Source organism: Chamaea fasciata, unplaced genomic scaffold, assembly GCF_029207755.1.
Source record: "Chamaea fasciata isolate MVZ Bird 193981 ecotype frontalis unplaced genomic scaffold, bChaFas1.0.hap1 SCAF_1, whole genome shotgun sequence".
In the NCBI taxonomy this organism is placed as follows: Eukaryota; Metazoa; Chordata; class Aves; order Passeriformes; family Sylviidae; genus Chamaea; species Chamaea fasciata.
Window position 1 is genome coordinate 25,429,386 of NW_027094086.1, and position 19,762 is coordinate 25,449,147.

Sequence of the window (19,762 nt, forward strand, 5' to 3'; positions counted from 1 at the left end):
TCTTTTAAAAAATGATTTGCTGTTTAAATAAATTGACAGGTCTGCACTCCCTCTTGCTGCCACCCATCTCCCACCCCCTTTCTGGGGCTGCCTGAAGCCCACAAAACTGGACAGAGCAGAGACTGGTGCAGAGTAAGTGAACAGGACAAGGACAACCACTAAGAGCCAGATGTAACCACTGTTTTCAACAATAAATACATTATTCCCTTTCAGAATATTGTACACAATTTATTGCAGACCACTAGACAGCTTCCCTCCTGGTCATGTGAACATTCTTACTGGCAACTAATCTCAATCTTGCAAAAAAATACCCAACAGTCCTTAAAAGAAACTGAATTACAGATAAAAGCAAGGAAAGCTACTGAAATACACAAAGTAAATAGTGTTATTCTGCAGAAAAAATGTAATCTGACAAAGAAGGTAAAAGCTTAATTGTGAGAAGACCCTCTTCTCAGTTTCACGTCATCCTTTTAATGCATGGGGAAGTTCAACAGTATTTTCAAATACAGTTTTTCAAAAAAGCTCAAGTTCAACTGCTAAAACGCTAAGGATAAATTTTGTTCAGAAACAATTTAATTTCATATGGAGTGAAGCTTTGTCTGTCTGAATACAATCAGTTGTTTTAGAATTCATATTACAGTAGGATTCTAAAACTTAAACAGATAAGCTTATCCATACTAGGAAATAAGTGAATTATTTGCATAAAAAATAAAACTGACCCCAACAATATTTGCCACAAATAAACCAATTTATTACTTTTTGGCAAGTCCCATACAGCATGAGGCAAGGATCTTTCATTCACTATATTATATTATTTAACTTTATACGAACTGTAAACATCTTCAACATGACAAACTCTGGCATCTTTTCCCTCTCAGTTAATCAAACAAAACTGAAATCCAAATAAACCAAAGACCTGCATATCTATAAAATGCAGCATGTGCATTTTATATCACATCAATCCTAAGCAATACAGAGAAGAGTACTTATTATTTTTAGTGACGTTTGTAATGGTATTATGAATAGAAACATTTTTTCCATGCTGCTGTATCCTATTTTTTCTTTGAAATTAAAACCATTATTTCATACAATCAAGGTAGTAAACCAAATTTTACAGTAAGTCAGCTGGTTTGGTATATAAACCAGCTACATTTGTTCTACTATAACAGATAAATAAGAACATAAAAACTCCTGATCTGGTTAATACTTTGTTTTCCAGCAGGCACCAGCGTAGAGAACTCCTTGTCCAAAAACTCCTGCTGTAATTATCAGATTTTTTTTTTACTCCCTCTCTCTCAAAGTGCTTTAAATCAGACACAATCTGACCCATAAAGTGATTACTTATCTCCCTCTTAAGTAAGAGCAGATTTTTCTAAGTTCCAGGAATGTAAGTCTGCAGGCTAGCTTTATTGAAGGACTACAAGATACATACTGTTAGCTCATAATCCTCAAACCAGGGCAAAGGTGTTTAATCTTTTCATGAACCACTTTTCTCCAAACCAACTCAGCAGCAGTAAAATACAGACAATTCTTTTATTGACTAAGGCTTTAAAAAAAAATTAAAAATCACTTCTCTTGTTAAAAAATATTTGCATTAAAACTTTGGTTTCAGTATGCACCTAATTTTGAGGTCACATTTACAGACAACAATCTACATTTCTAATGTAAAAAGCCAAGCCATATTAAAACCTTTCAAGTCTCTGAGCATCATAAGAAGCAAATAAAATAAACTTAATTCTTTTCCAGATCACCTTTAGTTACTGAGAAACCCAAGGTGGTAATTTCTACAGCTGTGTGCAACCAGCTGTTTTAAGCATTATAAAACATCACACTTTAGATGACAAAGTGCTTAGATTAGCAGATCCAGAAATTATGAGTTCAGCAAGACAATGAGCTTCACTAGCTCACTGAAGTGAGGACACTGAGTTGCTCTGTAAGATTTCTGACTCACCAAAATGCACAGCTGAAAGACCATAGAGAATGAACAGTGCAGTTAACTTACACTGACAGTACACTGTACAGTCATAAATAACAATGCTCTTCCTGCACAACAGTTAAACTCCTACTGTCAACTACAAAAAAAAATACAAAAAAAACAACAAACAAACAAACAAAAAAAAACCTACATTGAACCTTGGTAAAAATCTTACATGAAAGTCTTAGAAAAGATTGTGCAATTCCTTCAGCCAAGCAAGATATTCTGCTGCTGGATTTACATCCAGATCTTCTCTGCCTAGATAAAGAAGGGAATCAATACTACACTGTTGAAATTAGATCCTGACAGGACTACAGAAACACTGCAGAGGATATTCCACAACCAAAATAACAATCACTTATTTCAAATGCCTGAACTCTTCCATTATTGTGAAAATCTGACAGAAATAATGGAACAGCGACCTTCAGGTAACCTTAGATCTTCAGGAGAAATGCAGATTAACCAAAACCAAAACAAATGTTTATTACTTGATATTTTCCCTGCAGCACTGGGAGGAAGCTCTGTTGAAAAAAATCCTGATCTACACAGCCACCATTTTACAGAAGATCTTCTAAACATAATTAATACCAACAAGTTCAACATACTGTTGTGTGGTTTTGGTTTGGTTTGGTTTTAAACCAAGAGCTATTTCTGATTTATAGTTAAACCTTTTTTCTTTTTTTTTCTTTTTTTTTTTAATTTTATTTTATAATCCATTCCATTTGCTTTCCAGTCTTACTGGGAATTTCCTGGAGCCCAACACATCACAATGCAACTGTTATCCATGTGAATGCACAGCTTTTGTATGCTAGCTGCTGTTTTCTGTAGCAGTGTCTGTTAGAATTTTGACAGAATTGTAATGTTCTCCTAATCCATAGGCATGCCTCATATACCTGAAAAAAAAAAGTTAGAGAAATAAGTGTTCAGTTTAACAAAAACGTATACAGCACACCTAACAGTAACAGCACTGGAAGACAATTAAAATAAAGCCAAGTTTTAGCAACAGAAATATAAAGGATCATTACATAGAAGAGTATTAATAAAGACAAATTTTAATTCTGGTGACTTCCAGGCACAGTTTGACAAATACTCTGAAGAAGGAAAAAAGTTTCCTCCATCTTGTATCAATGTCATTATTATTTTATAATTATTTAACAGGTAAAATGACTGCAGCACTCTCTAAATCAGTGACTGATACACATCAAACACTGCCTAATTACAATTTCTCCAAAGTAAGTGTGTCAATCTCAAACAATTTCTGACCTGCACAACCATTACTCAGTGTTTCAACATCAGATGCATAACAGGAAGAAAAAGAGCAGGTGAGAAACAAAGTTGAGCCCTCTGTTACAGAAGTAAGTGCACTAAATTTAAGTGATGAAATTACATACTTACACAAGTGTTATTGGTTTGCCTGAGTATTCTTCACCAACAATAATAGGAGGAGAATCCATTTGCACTACTTCAATAGGTGTTTGTAAAATGTGTGACAAAGCCCTTAGCTTTAAGGCAAAAACAATTTAGTAACAGGATTAAAGACAAAGTAGGCAGGAGACAGGAAGATGAGGCATTTTATTTGATTTTAGCAGACAGTCAAGCATAACATTAGAAATATTTTCAGAAAATAAACTTTATTAAAATAAGCAAAATTATTTTAACTTTTAAAACTTTAAATGAAAACAGATTGCCTTAAGCTAATCATTGTTTAGAGGATACAACATTGGGCTAGTTTCATTGATCTGCTAACTGTTCTTTATTAAAAATAAGACAAACTAAAATAAATACATGTTTTTTGACACAAGTTCTGTTTACACGACAACAACCTAACAATATTCCCCCACTCATAGTGTCAGTCTTTCTAATGATATTTATACCAAATTAATTCACTAATTTGCATGTTGTCAAATACAATCAGAAAAGATACTATTTTAGGAAAACAACATATAACCACATGAGAAAGTTCTTAATAAGCTATTTCTGACTATGTTCCCTTATGCCTTCAGGTATTCTTTCTAAAGAAGCCCTTTTTAAAAGGTATATTCACCCATTTCAGAATTTCAAAAATAAAAATTATCAATACAATACTTACTTCCAGCTGACCACCCCATGAAGCTGTATTGGCTATATCATCACAGTATTTCTCAAATTCCTCTGCAGGGAAAAAAAAGACAACTTTTAGTACTTGTCTTGTTTGAGAACAAGCACCTGAGGAAAAACATTGATTGTGCAATAAAGAACTAGAGCCAAAAAAGTACAAACACATTATAAAGGAAAATATGGATGTTCAGTGAAGAAAAGCAGAGAAAAATAGTTGTCAAAAAGACCTGTCAAACTCATTCTGTTTTAAAAAGAAAATTTCAGACAAGATAAGGGACAAAAAAAAAAGACAGGGATAAAAAAAGAGTATAAAAAGAAATACAGCTAATACTTTAAATTGTTTATTCAGAGAACAACAGGTAACAACAAACATCAAATTGCATAGAGTTTTCTTCCTAAAACAAGTTTTCTTCCTGAAACTAAACATCCTATTAAGTTCCAGAGGATGTTTAGAAACTTTAGAAAACAATGTAACAGTGACAAGTACATCTAGTTCTTACATTAGCCAGGTGTCAGGTATGTTTTAAAAATCTTGCAACTGCATGTAGTTAAACAGTTGGCTAGGGTTTCTTTAAATTTCCAGATTAGCTTCCATGTTTTTAACCTCTGAAGTATTTATTCTCAATAGTTCCTTTGTAAATAGCTAAAGAAAATCTTTTCAGATCATGTTCTACAGAAACCAAGCTTAAAATTTCTAAATTACAAACCCTCAAGCTTTTGAACCTTACAAACAGATTTTGGGAAAGAAGAATCTTCAGATTTTTTGAAGACTGCTCAGAATGACTTTTCATTCATTTCCTTTATAACAGAAAAGCACAATTCCCTGTTGCTGTGCAGAATTTTATTCAGTATTCTCCTGGGACACATTTAACCTGTGACAATAATCTCTGTCAACATGGGAAAGACAGCACCCAGTGACTATATGAAATCCACAGCAATGCCTATTAAACAAATGTAGCATTAAGGAAATTTATGCAGTCATTTTTGTTGTGTTCCAGGTATAATGAATAAATCATGTATTGCTCAAATAAAAGGTACATTAACTCCATTTTTACTCAGCCTACATGGTTGCTCCATGCTAAAGCTCTTAATATTTTTTAGTCTATTTATTAAAAAATGGTTCCAAAATACTTTGCTGTGAAAAAATAAGGTAGAGTAAGAAAATGCATCTATTCAAGCTATTATAAAGTAGATTTGCTTGAATTTCACATCCACTTTTAACAGCTTTCCTGTGTACATTGAAAATACCAGTATAAAACTTTACAAGAATATCACCCCAACCTCGTAGATAAACTGTTTATAACAAAAAATCATATCCCAGAATGAGTTCACATCATCTAGTAACCAGCAAGTTCTATTTGTTATTTTTAATGGGGAATAATATCTCCTAGATAAATTTTAAAAATATATTAATTACAAATCCTGGTGTACCAAGTTTCATAGCTCATAATTTTGTGTTCCATGGAACACAATAAAGTCACAAAGTTACAAACACCATAAAAGTCCTAATTCAGCTGTAACTGAGACTGAGATTTACCAAAACAGCTATATTAGTTTTTAAAATCTCATATGCTACAAGTCTTACCTCTGCTATACATATCTCCAGTATTAGGGTTTGTAAGAAAAGGCAGGAAGTCATCAAAGTGACTTTGCATATACTTTGCTGTTTGGCTCCTCAGAGTTGCAACAGTCCAGGAATTTTGGTGATCCTTGAGCTGATCCTCAATAGCTCTGTACATGCAATGGCCATCTGAAGGGATTTGTTTAATCTCTAAGTGCCTTGCTGCCAATAGGGAGGCAAGTTTCTGACTTTCAAGATGTCTAGCACCTGTTAAATTTTGTATCTCAGCTTCAGCTATTCTTTCTTCTCTTTCTTTCTCCAAAGCAGCTTTTTTCTCCTTAGATGAAAAACACACAAAAAATACATCAAATGTTAAAATTTAGAATGTGCCTGTACGGTTCTTGGCTTAGTGCTTGTTTCTAATGCTTCCAATGTTTTCTCAGTACATTCTTATCTATAAAATATTTGTCTGAATCAGTACTACCAATTAGAGACCCCCTAAACCCAAACTTTTGCAAATGCTAAGTGACCCATATATCATAGCTACCTCTGACACCACACCCAAAATTATATGACAAGAGAAATCTTAATTAAATCAACATGCAAAATAACACTTTAATAGCCTTTAGATGAGTGTTGTAATCATAGCTCTTTCTTCAGGATCAACTATTTCAACACTCAAGTCTGGGAATTCTAATTAAACATCAGAAAATACCTCTCTTTCATAAGAAGTGTGACATCTACCAGTTAAGTATATGACTGCATAATGGAGCTCATGACATGAAACTGAAACTCCCTCGGGACAGGTACTCTACATCAGAAAAGACTGCTCCTAACCTGAAGGATGGTTAAGAATGCATATAAAGAATATTAGCAGGGATGCAATAATACAACAAAAATTACTTTCATAGAATGTTTCATAAGTTCATGCTGATCTTAACAAGGGAGCAAGAACCAAAGTAAATACGCAAGTAAAAAAGGAAGCAGTACAAAGAATGAAGTTTCCATTTTCAGACTTAAAATTCACCACAAATTAAGACCAGAATGGTTTAGGCAATAAAAATATAGGAAAACTAGACCAGAGTTCCTAGTTTGCCCAGACATGGTGTCCTGAATTATGAACATTTTTTTTAAATGTTTGTCGTGATCGTGTAAAAGGGGATGAAATATGCAATAAAGCAGCGTTCCCCTTGCCCTGACTCAATATTCATGCAGGTACAACGAGAGTGTTAATCCATCACAACATCTGATGTTTAACCAGATCTAAGCCTAACAGACAGTACACTAGGTAGTGTTTCTTAACAACTCAGAATTTTAAAAGAATCTCTTCAGTATTGTTCTTTCATTAAATCTGTGAAGCACTACTAGTTGCGTAACTTCCACACAGTATTTTAATTCAATTACTTTACTTCTTTAATAATATTTTAATGGAAGTCTTTCAAAAATCATTTGCTTTACATAATTTCTTTTTTTATGGCTCTCATTTTCTGACCTATTCTGATTCCCAGCTTATGGCTGAGGGTAGAAAAGTACAACTACTTATAAAATCCTTACAGATCTCTAGGCAGCAGTTTACCAGATATTCAAGTTACCAACCAGGTACACCATCAATACAGAATTACCCAGCTAATGTCCCCTGAAAAAATTTTTAGCTTTGGCTATTACAGTTAAGTTTAGTTGAACACAATGTCAATCAGTTATTTGCAAAATGTTTAATGTGAAGTCATACCCGCCTCTTCTGTGCCTTTGATATTCGATGATGCTGAATCTGCTGCTCTACACCTTCAAGCTCTATATTTGCAACCCCGTCAGCTATGGAATCTGTCTAAAAAGGAAAAAAAGAAAAGTTAAATGTCTTATTAGTGTAAACAATAACTAAGATATGCATCTTCTGAAACAGCTTTAAGTCCTCTTCCAGTGTATTTTTACGAAGTTTTACCACAAAGATCCGTGTATAGCACAGAAGCCATCAAAGCATTTCACATCCCAAGCTGTCTTGCATTTCGTCACTTTTCTGCAGCTCCAACAGAGTTACATGCATCTGAAATTTAAGCTGTATGTTCTCTAACATATTGCAGTGTGAACATTGCTTACTGGCTGAAAGGAAAAGGTTGCCAGCCACTGAGGTATCCAAACAGCCATTTAGCAAGTTCTGTGAAAATTAAAGCAGAAGGGTCAAAGCATAACCAGCAGTTGAAAAAGACAGAGTTCAAACTTCTCAAGAAAAAATGACAAACCTAGCTCAGTAACTGCATGAGCTATCCAAAAAGATCAGTCACACTGCTGACAAAATTGCAAGACAAAACACACTGGATGAGTCAAACATCTGCTGAAGGTCATCAATACTTGAGTAGTCTACATCAGATAACCAGAGTGGCAATGTAACAGTAACTTAAAAAAATAATTCCCTAACATAACTGAGTAATTCATGTAGCCTTAAAGGCAACAGCAAATACTGCCTGTGGTGGTGTACCTTTCCCCCTACTCTACATTTAATTTCTGTTACAGCTTGATGTTTGTGAAATGATTTTCCTTGTATGCCTCATCCATGGAATCAGTAACAGTAAATCTTGCCCTCGAATTTTGTCATGCTTTTGCAAATTTATATTAAACCTGCTTTTGAATGATCTTTTAAACAACCAAACCACTCTCTCAACAGTGCTCAACAACAAAAATCCCCCACTGTTACATGCCCCTCCTAATACTGCCCATTTACTGTAACAGCTAAAGTTTTCCTAAGTTGAAAAAGTTACTAATATTGTGAAGGAAAGGATAACTACTTTGAAGTCATATTTCATCATTAAAAAGTTTTTCAAAGTTAAAAAAAGCCCTAACACAAATTGTACCTGTACAAATTCAGTTGAAGTTAGGGCATCTACCTTATTCTGTTCAGGTGATGCTTCCTTCAACTGCTTTAATTCCTCCTTGTGCTTCTGTTCAAGTTCTGCCTCTAGTTTAGCAACTTCATCTGCCAGCTGTTTTCGTCTCTTCTTATCATTCTTGGGAACAGTGTTTTTCATGCCTTGAATTTTTGCTGTCAGAGGAGCAAAATAAAACATTATTTCTTAATATATACTCTATGGTCATTGCAGAAAATGACTGCAAGTCACACAGAAAAACTAATTTACAAACATCAACAAATCAGTATAATAGTTTAACTGTTAGACTGCCGGTTCTAATCCTCACATTTTCCAAATGGCTATGTTTTTTTTCTTAAAAGATGCAAACTGCCTTTTCTTTTCTCTCTTTCTTTCTTTCTCTGGAGAAAAGCTTATGCTAGGTTACTAATAAAAATACAAATGAACTTAATCAATGCCGCAGACTTTGGCCTGTTGCCTTCAAAAAGATTATTATCAAAATATCAAAAGATATTATTTATTAAAAGATATTATCAAAATATCAAATCTCACAGGAAAGATGTGCAATTTTTTAATCACATAAGCAACAGATTAAAATTAAAAACTGAGTTTAGCCATCCTTATGACAAAGTTTCTAAAAGCAAAATGGGTATTCAAAACAAAAAAAATCTCAACTTGACTAAAGTCCCTAAGCATTTCTAGGCTGTAAATCAATGCTTAATTTCTAAAATCACAGGACAGTTTGGTTAGAAATGGTGTCCAGAGGTTATCTAGTTCTATCTCCTACTCAAAGTGGGGCTGAATTCAAAGCTATATCAGGTTATGTTAATTCAGATGCACCTGAAATTTATTCAGGTGACTTTGCAGTCTCCAGGGACAGGCATTCAGTAACCTTTCTTGGAAAAGTTTTTCCCAATATTTAATGATTCTTGCTGTGAAAATATTTCCCCTTATTCTTCTCATGAAGATTTTTCTTGTTGCCCTTCAGCCTATGTCTCTAGTCCATTCTTTATACTTTGAGGAGTCTGGCTCCATTACACAATGGAAACTACAACCAGATTCCCCCATGGTCTTCTCTTCTTCTCATGTGTTCTTAAATGAACACTCCTGCTACCTCCATCACTTCTGTATTCACTGTTTTAGAGTTACGGCAGCAATTATTTAACACCCTGCTTGCTATTCATCACCTGCACATTTTCCTGTCCTTCACCCTTGACTGACACAATTGAGCTAAAGATGATGGCAATGATAATGAAACTTTTCAAAGGGAAGCAGGAAGAATGCTCATGCTGAAAGATTTATGTTAAGCATTCAGCCTCACAGCTGCTGAGCATGACAGAAAACCAGCTTTGTTCATTAAAATTAACATAATAGAGGAGAAGGCAATCCAGAATATAAAAGGCACACACAAATACACAGCAGAGAGTAAGGGTGATGGAAAGGGGGGAGGGGAGGTGTGGAAACAAGAAGCATCAATCAGAGAAGGTGTTGGATTTTCAGAGGCTGAGATGCATCTTGTGTCAATTCTTAAAAACAGTTTTGCTTTCTGGTAAACCGTTATCAATGAACATACCAGGAATGAATTTTTCTAGTAGGCAAACATGTACCTATAGTACACCTGCCTCTCCCAACTGGGAAAATGGGGCTCTGCCTTGTGTGTACCCCTCCCACAGTTTGACGGTGGAGAACAGCCAGTATCACCTCCTCCAGGTGTAAAAACCCTCTGCTCCTCAGCCACTCCCAATCAGTGCGCCAGGTACCCCAGCCGCCTATGACAATGCTTGATTCCTACCCCTCTCCAATTTCAACCAAATCTGAGGGAGGAACAGGTATCTCAAAACAATAAATTCCTACAGATTTAGTGACAGTATGCAATCTGACTCCTTTCTTCTTTAACCCTCTGATAAAAGGTTGCAGATGGGCCTACTTCATTACAAACAAACAAACAAACAAAAAAAAAAGGAAAAAAGCCGCATCAACATACTAGCAATGAGAAAAGCTTAACAAAAATGCTAAAATAATGATAGAATCCATCTATCAGGCCTCCTTAATTATATTCATATATTGTAATAGGGTAGGTCAAAGGACTTAAAGTGTTACAAGTTCATACTGAAGAACTGTAAGACCACACAGATCCTTTACTACAGATACTTTATTATGGCTGGACAGGACATGAAAATTCCATTCAGGTCAACTGCATTTGGAATGAAGAAAATTAAAACAGGCTGGGCAGGAAGAGCCCCTATGCAGGCTTTTGAATCTAAAATGCCTCCAACACCTTCTTCAACTTAAAATCACAGTAACAAAACGCGAACATCACGCCAGTGGCACAGCATTAAGCCACAGCTCCCGCGCACGGCCCGGCTCCCAAGGCCGGGGCAAGGCGGGCTCCGCAGGCCGCCCGCAGCCCAGCGCGGCTCCCGGCAGCACAGCCTGGCCGCCACACCGCTGCCCGCCCGCCCCATTCCGCTACCGCCGTCCTCGTCCCCCTGCGAGGGCACTGCCAGGGCTGCTCCCTCCTTCTCCGCAGCCGCCGCCGCCCCTCCCGCCCATCCCAGCTACACGAGCCGCCGAGCAGGGCTTTCCATGAGGGAAGGCGGAGAGGGGACGCCGAGCCCAGCCGGCCCCACGTGTCCCCGCCGCCGCTCCCCAGCCCTCTCCCCGCCCGCCCTGCGCCGGGCATGGCGCCCCTCACCCTGGAGCTCTCGCTTCTCCTTGCGCTGCCTCTTCACCAGCTGCTGCAGCGGCCCCTCGGGCCCCGGCTCGTCGTCCCCCGAGCCCTCCATGGGCGCCCGGAGCCGGCGGGCGCGGCTGACCCCCGACCCCGACGGGAGGCGGGAGCTCGCCGCGCTTCCGCCGGCGCCGCCTCCGCCGCGCTGTGTGGGGCCGGAGCCGCCCGGAGCCTGCGCCTGGTCCCGGGCCCTGGGCTCGGCTTCTGCGACGGAAAGCAAGTGCTCGGTTTGTTCAGGGGCTGTCAGCGTTTCTGTCCGCTGGTATCTGCGGGGTACTCGCTCCTGCCGTAAGGTCTCTGTAAAGGACTCCTGCGGACAAGTCTGCACTAGGAAAAAGCCATACTTTTAACTCAGCTAAAGGCAGATCCTGTTAAACAGGGAGGTGAGAAAGGAATCGGTTAGGGTTTTTACGCAATTTATCACATTAAGGAAAAAAAAAATTAGCTGTTCATTTCCGCGAAAAGTACACAGTGTGCTGCGTGTGCCAGTTTTTCTCATGAAGCTCAAAAACACTGGAAAGGCTCATGAATATCTAAGTTGGGCTGCTTATGTCTCCTCACCATTGTGAAATTGCTCCTCAGAAAGTGAAACACTTTTGTTACAGTAAAAAGCCAGACTTTGTGTTTGGGGTCTAACCAGCATCTCGAAGTGAGAACTACAAATTGTTGCTTAGCGAGATGCTTTTCTGTTCGGTGCACGCACAAACACTGGGGAACATTCAGTTGATACGAGCAAAATACAGCCTATAAAAGTTAGTATTTTAATGGCGCTTAAAATTACTCAAACTGAGCAAATAATGGAACTGCGTTTGTCCTTAACTCTTAAGGTCATTGCTGTTACTCAGCAATGAACAGAACGTCTACCAGAATATCTCCCTGGAGATATTTAAAAACCAGTAAATATGTTTCTTAGAGATATGATATGGTGATGGACTTGGCAGTGCTGGGTTAACAGTTGGACATCATGCACATATTTCCCAACCTAGACAATTCTGACATTCTATGAAGTACAGTGTCAAGTGTAAAGGAAGGACGCAAGTCTAAAACGGAATCAAAACATGATATATCAAACTCTCTTGCTGTATAGAACTACTTATTTTATTAGATCTCCTTAGAATTATGTTGAAACATAAGTGATTTTCAGGTTCATATGTCCATATCCGAAAGTATAATTTTCTTTTACTTCCACCTGCTATTCACATCTTATTAGAATTAAACATCCCAGATCAGCTAGGAAAAGAGGGACAATTGGCTTTTAGCCAGGAAAACTGTATAACACTGGAAAGTACTAGTATGGCCTTGTAAATATTCTGCTGATCCAGAATAGGGACAAATCCGTGTTGGATTTGGTTTGACTAACATATATGTGCTCTGTATCAGTTTATCTGTGGCATGTATTTGTCCACACACGTATCTATGTATTAATTTTATTACATGTAGTACATATTCTTGAATATACTGTATATTTAAAAATAGAATACCGGTTTAAACTGTTTGAAAAACACCCTTGGCTGACATGTCAGTGTGCCCTGGCTGGGGAAAGTTGCTGGGGACCCAGGCTGTGAGCTGTGAATGGACAGCGGTCCCTTTGGGGACCGGCAACACCTGCCAGGGGGTGGCCGGTCCCCGCAAGGCTCTGCGGGACCTGATGAACAGCGAGGAGACCCCAGACCAAAACTCCCTACTGGACCAAGAGCTGTGTGAAGTGCGGGTGCACAGACCGTGAGAGAATAAAACTGCAGTGATGTTTTTTTGGGAAGGTCCTTCCCCAGAGGCACCCAGCTGCACCACGATTACATCACTTAAAGGTTAACAGCGCGCCTGGGACTCCGCTGTCATTCGCAGGGCAGGCAGAAACATCCCCAGGAGCACTGGCCGGCTGTAACCTGTAGCGGTAGCCCGCCAGAACAATGGCCGTCACAAACCACTTCTTGATCTACACAAATTAAGTTTCCTGCGGCAGTGTCTGGAAAATGGATTCCCAGATCACATGGATTAGTGTTATGCTTGGAACAGCTGTGCACGGGTGAGATGTCAGCAGAGGGAAGCCGAACCGACAGTGTCACTGGCGGTGGCCGGGGCTGAGCCGCAAAGCGGGAACCCTGGCGATCTGCCTGCATCGGCACCGCCCTGCCGGATCGCGGCGATTAATCTCCAAAGCAGGAATCGCGGCGCTCTTTCTGCCTCGGTACCGTCCTGTCCTTTAAATACTCCTTCAACACCATCTAACTTTCCTCCTGTGGGGCTACTCCAAGTGTTTACCCGTGGAGTCCGAGTGATTTGGCATTACAGGGAAGTGAGACGCCAAGGCTGAGGGAAGGTGGCAAGAAGTGTGCTCAGCTGTAATATTTGTACTGGACATGACCCAAGCTGGAGGGACATGCAGGTGCTTTTGAAAGAACTGTTCTGGCCAGGTGAAAGGGGAAAAATAATTAATAGCAAAGCAGAACTGGCACAGCAAGCAGAAGGAAACAGGAACTCCTGGCCAGTGAATGACCCGACTTGGAATGGTAATACCACGGAGGACAGCCCTGCATGTCGGACAATAGTTCAAAACCTGGTTGAAGCAATATTATTGTTGTATTTCTCCGGGGAATGATTTTTCCCCAGGACCCCCTAAAGCCTGTAACTATGTAGTCTGACCCTTCCTTCCTTCCTTTCTGGACCATAAGACCCTGTACTTCCTTGTTCTCTCTCTTGCCCCCCTGGAACCCTTCGAGAATAAATGCCTTGGAATAATCCTGGGGCAAGAGCCTCTTTTGCAATCTTTTGTCCTGTCCCCTGAGATACCCCTCCAAAGCCTCTCAAGGAACTGAGCTAGCCCGGGGGGCTGCGGGGAAATATTTCATATTATGATGGGGAATGAAAGGCTAACTGGACTAAAATAATGGAATGTAGACAATGGACAACAATCCTAGAGATTTTTGGGGTTGCCTCCAACAGGTTTTGCTAAAATACAGGGGAATGGCATCACAAAACTTTAATGGTAGACTTGCAGTTAGTGTCTTTGTAGGTCAGGCAGCACCAGACAGCCAAAAGTATTTTAAGGAGCAAATGCCAGGGTGCCAGGGAGTAAAACTACAGAAAATTCATGTGTTGCAGTATTTGTGTGTGGTGGACGAAAGAAAAAACGGAGGGCAGAGCAAGTAGAGGAGAAAAGGGAAATGGGAGAAAGTGGAAAATCTGATGACTGTTGCCTTGACAGGAAATCTCGAGGGGAGAAAATGAAAAAGAGGAAGACCAAATACAATTAGTTGACCTAAACCAGAAAGCAGAAAGAGACAGAGAAGCAATGTGGAAATGGAGTGTTACTATTGTGGAAATTTAGGACATAGGCAAAGAGAATAGCCTTTCCAACCAAGTGGGGGAGTAATTGTGCAAGGATAGATTGTCACGATGACTAGAGGCCAGCAATTCTACTGAATTTTAGGGAGCCATAAAATTAGGAATACACAATTTGCGGACAACACCCAGATCAACGGGGACATATATTTTGTGGGGAGTGGGTGTCTGTGGAATCCCTCGTGCTATTAAAGGAATTTCCAACTGCCCTGCCCTGGAAAAGCGAGGATTAAAGATATCTTAGGTGTAAAAAAAGGCTTCTTTCCCATGGCTCCTTGCAGACATTGTGCAATCTTTTCTTTGGGTTTCGCAAATCCATCACTTCTCCCATGGTATCCTCTTTCCTTGTTTCCCCATTGGTTATAGGGCCTGGTGTCCAGTTCCTTTCTTCCCTATGGTCACTTTCCCTCTGCCCTGCCCCCGGTACCACCCACGAACCTGAGACGATGTATAACTGAGAAAAAACACGTGGTCCTACTTTTTGGCACCGGGTTCACGTTCAGCACATGGAATAAACGCTTGCTGGAAATTTATCTGGGGCTGGGAGCCTTCTGCCTCTCTGCTGAGCTAGCCTGGTAACATGTGTGGTTGTGGGAGCTTGATTGCCACCTGAATGCTTCTCAAGCAGTTTCTCTACACTAAATAGTTTCTCTATTTTCTAGTATTCTCTAGGCTGAATGGGATTTAGAAAAGCTGCACTCCAAAAAAGACGCAATGTTACAGGTATCATTGCTGAATTTCTGGTAGACACAGGAGCCACATTATTCTTCTTAAACTTTGCCCCGAGAGATTCAATACCAAAGGGCAGGGAAAAAATTTAAGTAAACCTGCATTAGCAATGATAGGAAATAAGAGTGTGTAGGGAAGATTTGTCTAAGTAGAAGATTCCTCAGTGTGCTGGTCAGGGAGACACCTTCTACAGGCCTTTGATGCAGAATTGCATGAGTCATCAGAAGGAATGGATTTAATTATGGCACTGAGTGTGATTACTGAGACCTTCAAAAATAAACAAAAGATACGAGAAATACTGAAAGCCATATTATCGAGGTTCTGGGGTAAGACCACTACAGATGGGGATCTTTTGGTTTCAGCACAGCCCATGTGCATTACAACCAAGGCAGACATGCCACCCTCTGTGAGATGGTATCCTATTCCTCTGGAAGCTGGGAAAAGTATCCAAAACCAGGCAGACCAATACTTAGGCAAAGGAATTTTAAAACATGTGTGTCTGCATATAATACTCCTATATTGTCTGTAAACCAGGTTAGATGAAGTCCCTGGGTACGCGTGCATGATTTGTGGGCGATTAACCAATGTGCAGTGACCCTTCACCCAGTGGTGCCAGGCCTCTTGACTATACTTTTACAAATATTACTTAAAGATGGCTTTTTTATTGTAAATAATTTAGCAGCTGGCTTTTTCAGCATCCCAATACATGAAGTCAACCTTTGTTTGCCTTCAGACTGTACTGTTGACAAAGTATATTTTGTAGATGCAAAAAGAGCATGTAAGAGCAGAAAAAAAGTATGCTCAGTGCTATCAGCACATATCATCTGAAATACAGGTATATCATATATAGCCTGGAGATGAAGTTTTAATTAAGGTATTCTCTAGAAAATCCAAGTTAGCACCAAAATGAGAAGGCCACATACTTTTATACTGCGTCCTTATATTGCTGTTTAAAATTTTGCTGTTTTAAGTTTTGGGTAAGGAAAACTGGCTACACTAATTCTCACATCAAATGAAGAGTGGGATATCAGTCAGTTGGTAAGTAAAAGACTTCTGAGAATGTTTCGTGATTTTGTATTTGTAATCATTTGAGTATTTGTGCACAGGAATCCATGACTTTGTATTCTACACTATGGTAATCTCGGTAGCCTTAATTTTGTTATGTTTGTTACCTGTAATAAAGCTGTATGTAAAGGCAATGGTTAAATGCCTCACAATTCTTTTCTTTTTCCTTTCAGTATATTAGCAGGAGGACTGTAGAGCAATACACTCAGTTCAGATTGCTTGGTGTGTGCCCTGGATGGCTGGAACCACAAGCAAGGAGCCATGAAGGAGCACTGACCTTTTGCCTGACAAAGGGCATGTGGACCTGCAACACCAGCTAGGCAGGGATGGTCCATCACCCAGAGACTCTGCAGGACCCAGTGAACAACGAGAAGACCCCAGACCAAAACCCACAATTGGATCAAGAGGTGCTTGAAGCAGGGGTGCACAGACTATGAGGGTATAAAACCCCAGTGATCTTTTCCTTGGGGGTCCTTCCCCAGAGGTACCGAGCTCTGTAAGTTGCTGCACCACAGTTAAATTACTCAAAAGGAACAGGATATCTGGGACTCTACTATGGGAAACCTGGGGTCAAGCTCATGCGGGGAACTTAGGTCTGAGTGTGGGGTGTGCAGGGACTCAAACCTCTCAGGTCACTGGATCTACTTGCTGCAAAGGGGCTTCTGTCGCAGCATTAAAATCTGGAGTGGTGCAAGTGGAACTCCCAGATTGCCATCAGAATGGTCAGATGGAGAGTATCCTTAACATATAACCTTCTACATTTCTGTTTGGATTTTTGGCTTTTTTTCCAGAATGTTAGAAATCACATCTAAGTTAAAAAAAAAAAAAAATCCTCTTTTTACCAGACAAGACACTATAATTGGACATTGAGACATATGACACACTCGGTCATTCAAGCAGGCTGAGCTCTCCTGTGTTTTAGGAGACTACAGCCTTAAATCTTTCAGAAAAAAAAAACGGTAGCTAAGGTTTCCTGCCTCCAGCAGACCTATCCCCAGTCAAGGGTAGTCTCTACAGGGATCCAGTGAAGTCTCTGTAGTGACCACTGTTTTTAGTCCAGGCTTCTGCCATATCTTTAGGAGTAACCCAAAATAATATAGATTAAATACCAACAACCAAAAAAATACCTCAAGTCACCAAATGGACAGGGCTGAGTTGATTAAAGCTAGCTTCATTTGAACAACACTTAATATAACTGAACTCAAATTTACACAGGAGTGGAGATTTTAGTGCACACTAAGTATGAGGGACTACATGTTTGAGAACAGCAGTACCATAAATGCTGGGGGTGCTGCTTAGCCAGCTAATGATGAGTTTCCTCTGCTGCCATGAAACCTGGAATAAATGAAAGCTATTAAGAGGAGCACTTCCATCGTTAGCAGCAGGCCATAGGCTCAATGCCCCAGTTCTGCCCTGCAGCGCTTGTTATCAGCCAATGGTGAAAGCCTGTCCTGGGAACTGGGGCTTTGTGCCAAGACGGCTGTTAGGAACTGGAGTTTAATGTGGGATAACAGCAAAGGCCTTGAAAATACTGAAAGCAGAGGACCCAGCATTATAAACTAACTGATACCAAATTACTGTTTGGGGAAAAAAAATCATGTGACAAGTTATGGAGATGACTGCTCTGAGCCTATCAAAGGGAGGCAGCAGCTGAGCTGGAGAGGATCAGCCAAGCAACAGGAGGAGGCAATTGCTGAGACCTGAGAAAATGACACTCTCCGGTATCGCCAAGTGTGAGTATGGGCTAAGGGGTGGAGACCAAAGGCTGTTGGCTGATCAGAAATCCTCTTATAAAAGGAAAAAAAAAAAAAATCTGAATTCGGGGAAACTGCCATCACAGGGACCTGCAGTCAAGACATTGCTGTGGGACTGCCAGCGCAGCATGTCACCTTCTCTCCCTGTCCCTGCCTGCCACTGCTCCAGGGGCCCTCCCTGTTCCTGCCTGCTAGGATCCCTGGTTCCTCAGGGGCCTCTTGGTCTGCCAGCTCATCATTTTCCCCTCCACAAATTCTGGTTTTCCTCTCTGATAGTCTTACATCACCTAGCTTGAGCCTTCCTGCATTTAAGCTCAGCATACCTAGTTCCTGAGTAGAAAGGGTGGTTTAACAGATAAGGTCATAATAAAACATAATGGTTAAAAGTTGAAAGGGAAAAAAAAACCAAGGAGAACTGAAATCTGAGGTAACCAACTGTGAAGCACTTTATCTAGAATCTGATAGGTTTGCTGTCACACAGGTCTTTAAATCAAGACTATAATCCTTCCTATGGATATGTGGTAGCTCGGATCTAAGTTACAGACTTCATGCAAGCAGCATTTACTCACTTTCAGAATTCAAAGCAGTCTGAGTGGATGACCACAATGGCCCTTTCTGGTATTAAAATTTATGACTTCATTAATCCATTCTGTAGGAATTTGAGCCTCTCATTGAAATCAGTGGTAGCTGTAAGATGCTCTGTACTAAGCACAGACTGTCTTATACACTGACAAAATTGAAACTTTCAGAATTAAGGGGTACTTTTGCAATGTGACTGAATATTGTCAAATTAGTCACTGAAGTCAGTAACTTCATACCTGTGATATCAGATGATTTGGACAGTGAATTAACTAGCTGCTGTGTTCACATTCTTTCATATTTTTTTCTGGGGAGGAAAGTACACATGGCAATTTAAAGTTCTGCACTTTGACATTCTTTCTAGTATCGTTCTGCCAGTGGTGTCACAGTATTTAGTAACATCTGAAGGCTGTTTGTTTATTCATAAGTAAGCTGGGGTGGGAGCCCTGCTATTTCTGTTACTCTCCAAAAATCTTGATTTTATTTCTTCAATTGCAAAGTCAATAAGCTGTTTGGCAGACAGTTCTCATGACAGCAGTAAAAACTACCCAAATCTTATTCAGCTAAATGATACAAAACATTGGTCAAGCAGAGAAACTATCTTACTCCTTTTACATCAGCGTGTATCTCTTTCCCCTCTATTATCTACAAGATGTTTCTTGCAGAGCATTCAAGTGAATTATAGGCTGGTTACAGCTATACATGAAACTGTGGAAATGGCTCTGTTGTTTCTCTAAGGTTTTGTTGAGAGTTTTCTGATTTACATGCTATATAATCAGTGAATCTGGGTCACCTGAGCCCAGGTACTGAAGCAAAAGTAGTTAAGCTCTCATTTTCTTTAAGCCCTAAAATTGGCTGGCAGTAAGGTTTGCAATTAGTCTACATGAATGAAGCATACATGACCTTGCAATCAAGCCTCCACAGAACATAAAGCTTCATATGGCAAGTGCTGTTAGGCTCCTCAAATCTCCCAGCATGTACTACAGACTTTCTGAAAGTTCAAATGAACTAGCTGAGATTTTCCTATTGTTTGTTTATGTTTGCTGGAAACAGTGCTGTCAGATTTTTGCA

At 39.7% G+C, this 19,762-nt stretch overlaps 2 protein-coding genes across 4 annotated transcripts in view; one reads left to right on the plus strand and one right to left on the minus strand.

Annotated features, from left to right (window-relative positions):
- Nucleotides 1–729: 729 nt before the first annotated feature.
- OTUD6B (OTU deubiquitinase 6B) lies at nucleotides 730–11,306 on the minus strand. Of its 3 annotated transcripts, none has more exons than XM_066178993.1 (7): nucleotides 11,187–11,306; nucleotides 8,513–8,667; nucleotides 7,363–7,458; nucleotides 5,658–5,970; nucleotides 4,065–4,126; nucleotides 3,371–3,477; nucleotides 730–2,868 (listed from the first exon to the last, which is right to left on the minus strand). In XM_066178993.1, exons 1-7 carry the CDS (start codon nucleotides 11,275–11,277, stop codon nucleotides 2,784–2,786), a joined length of 909 nt encoding a protein of 302 aa, XP_066035090.1. In that variant the 5' UTR covers nucleotides 11,278–11,306; the 3' UTR covers nucleotides 730–2,783. The 3 variants fall into 3 exon arrangements, with proteins under 3 accessions (XP_066035090.1, XP_066035080.1, XP_066035099.1); XM_066178983.1 differs by having other exon boundaries at nucleotides 8,480–8,667; XM_066179002.1 differs by having other exon boundaries at nucleotides 8,480–8,667; nucleotides 11,224–11,303.
- A 6,716-nt stretch (nucleotides 11,307–18,022) lies between these two features.
- The window catches only part of PIP4P2 (phosphatidylinositol-4,5-bisphosphate 4-phosphatase 2), a 37,924-nt gene continuing 36,184 nt past the window's right edge, over nucleotides 18,023–19,762 (plus strand). The window contains exon 1 of the mRNA XM_066179024.1: nucleotides 18,023–18,091. Within this exon, the coding sequence (XP_066035121.1) occupies nucleotides 18,067–18,091 (25 nt within the window). The 5' untranslated portion in view covers nucleotides 18,023–18,066. The remainder of the gene's footprint in view (nucleotides 18,092–19,762) is intronic.

Bases quoted from the DNA above. Each gene is read 5' to 3' on its own strand.
- OTUD6B (XM_066178983.1), bottom strand. From the start codon at position 11,277: ATGGAGGGCTCGGGGGACGACGAGCCGGGGCCCGAGGGGCCGCTGCAG. The intron at 4,127-5,657 runs GTAAGACTTGTA...TTTTCCCTGCAG, and splicing joins TGGAGATATGTATAGCAGAG to AGGAATTTGAGAAATACTGT. The intron at 2,869-3,370 runs GTAAGTATGTAA...TTTTTTTTTCAG, and splicing joins GGCAAACCAATAACACTTGT to GTATATGAGGCATGCCTATG.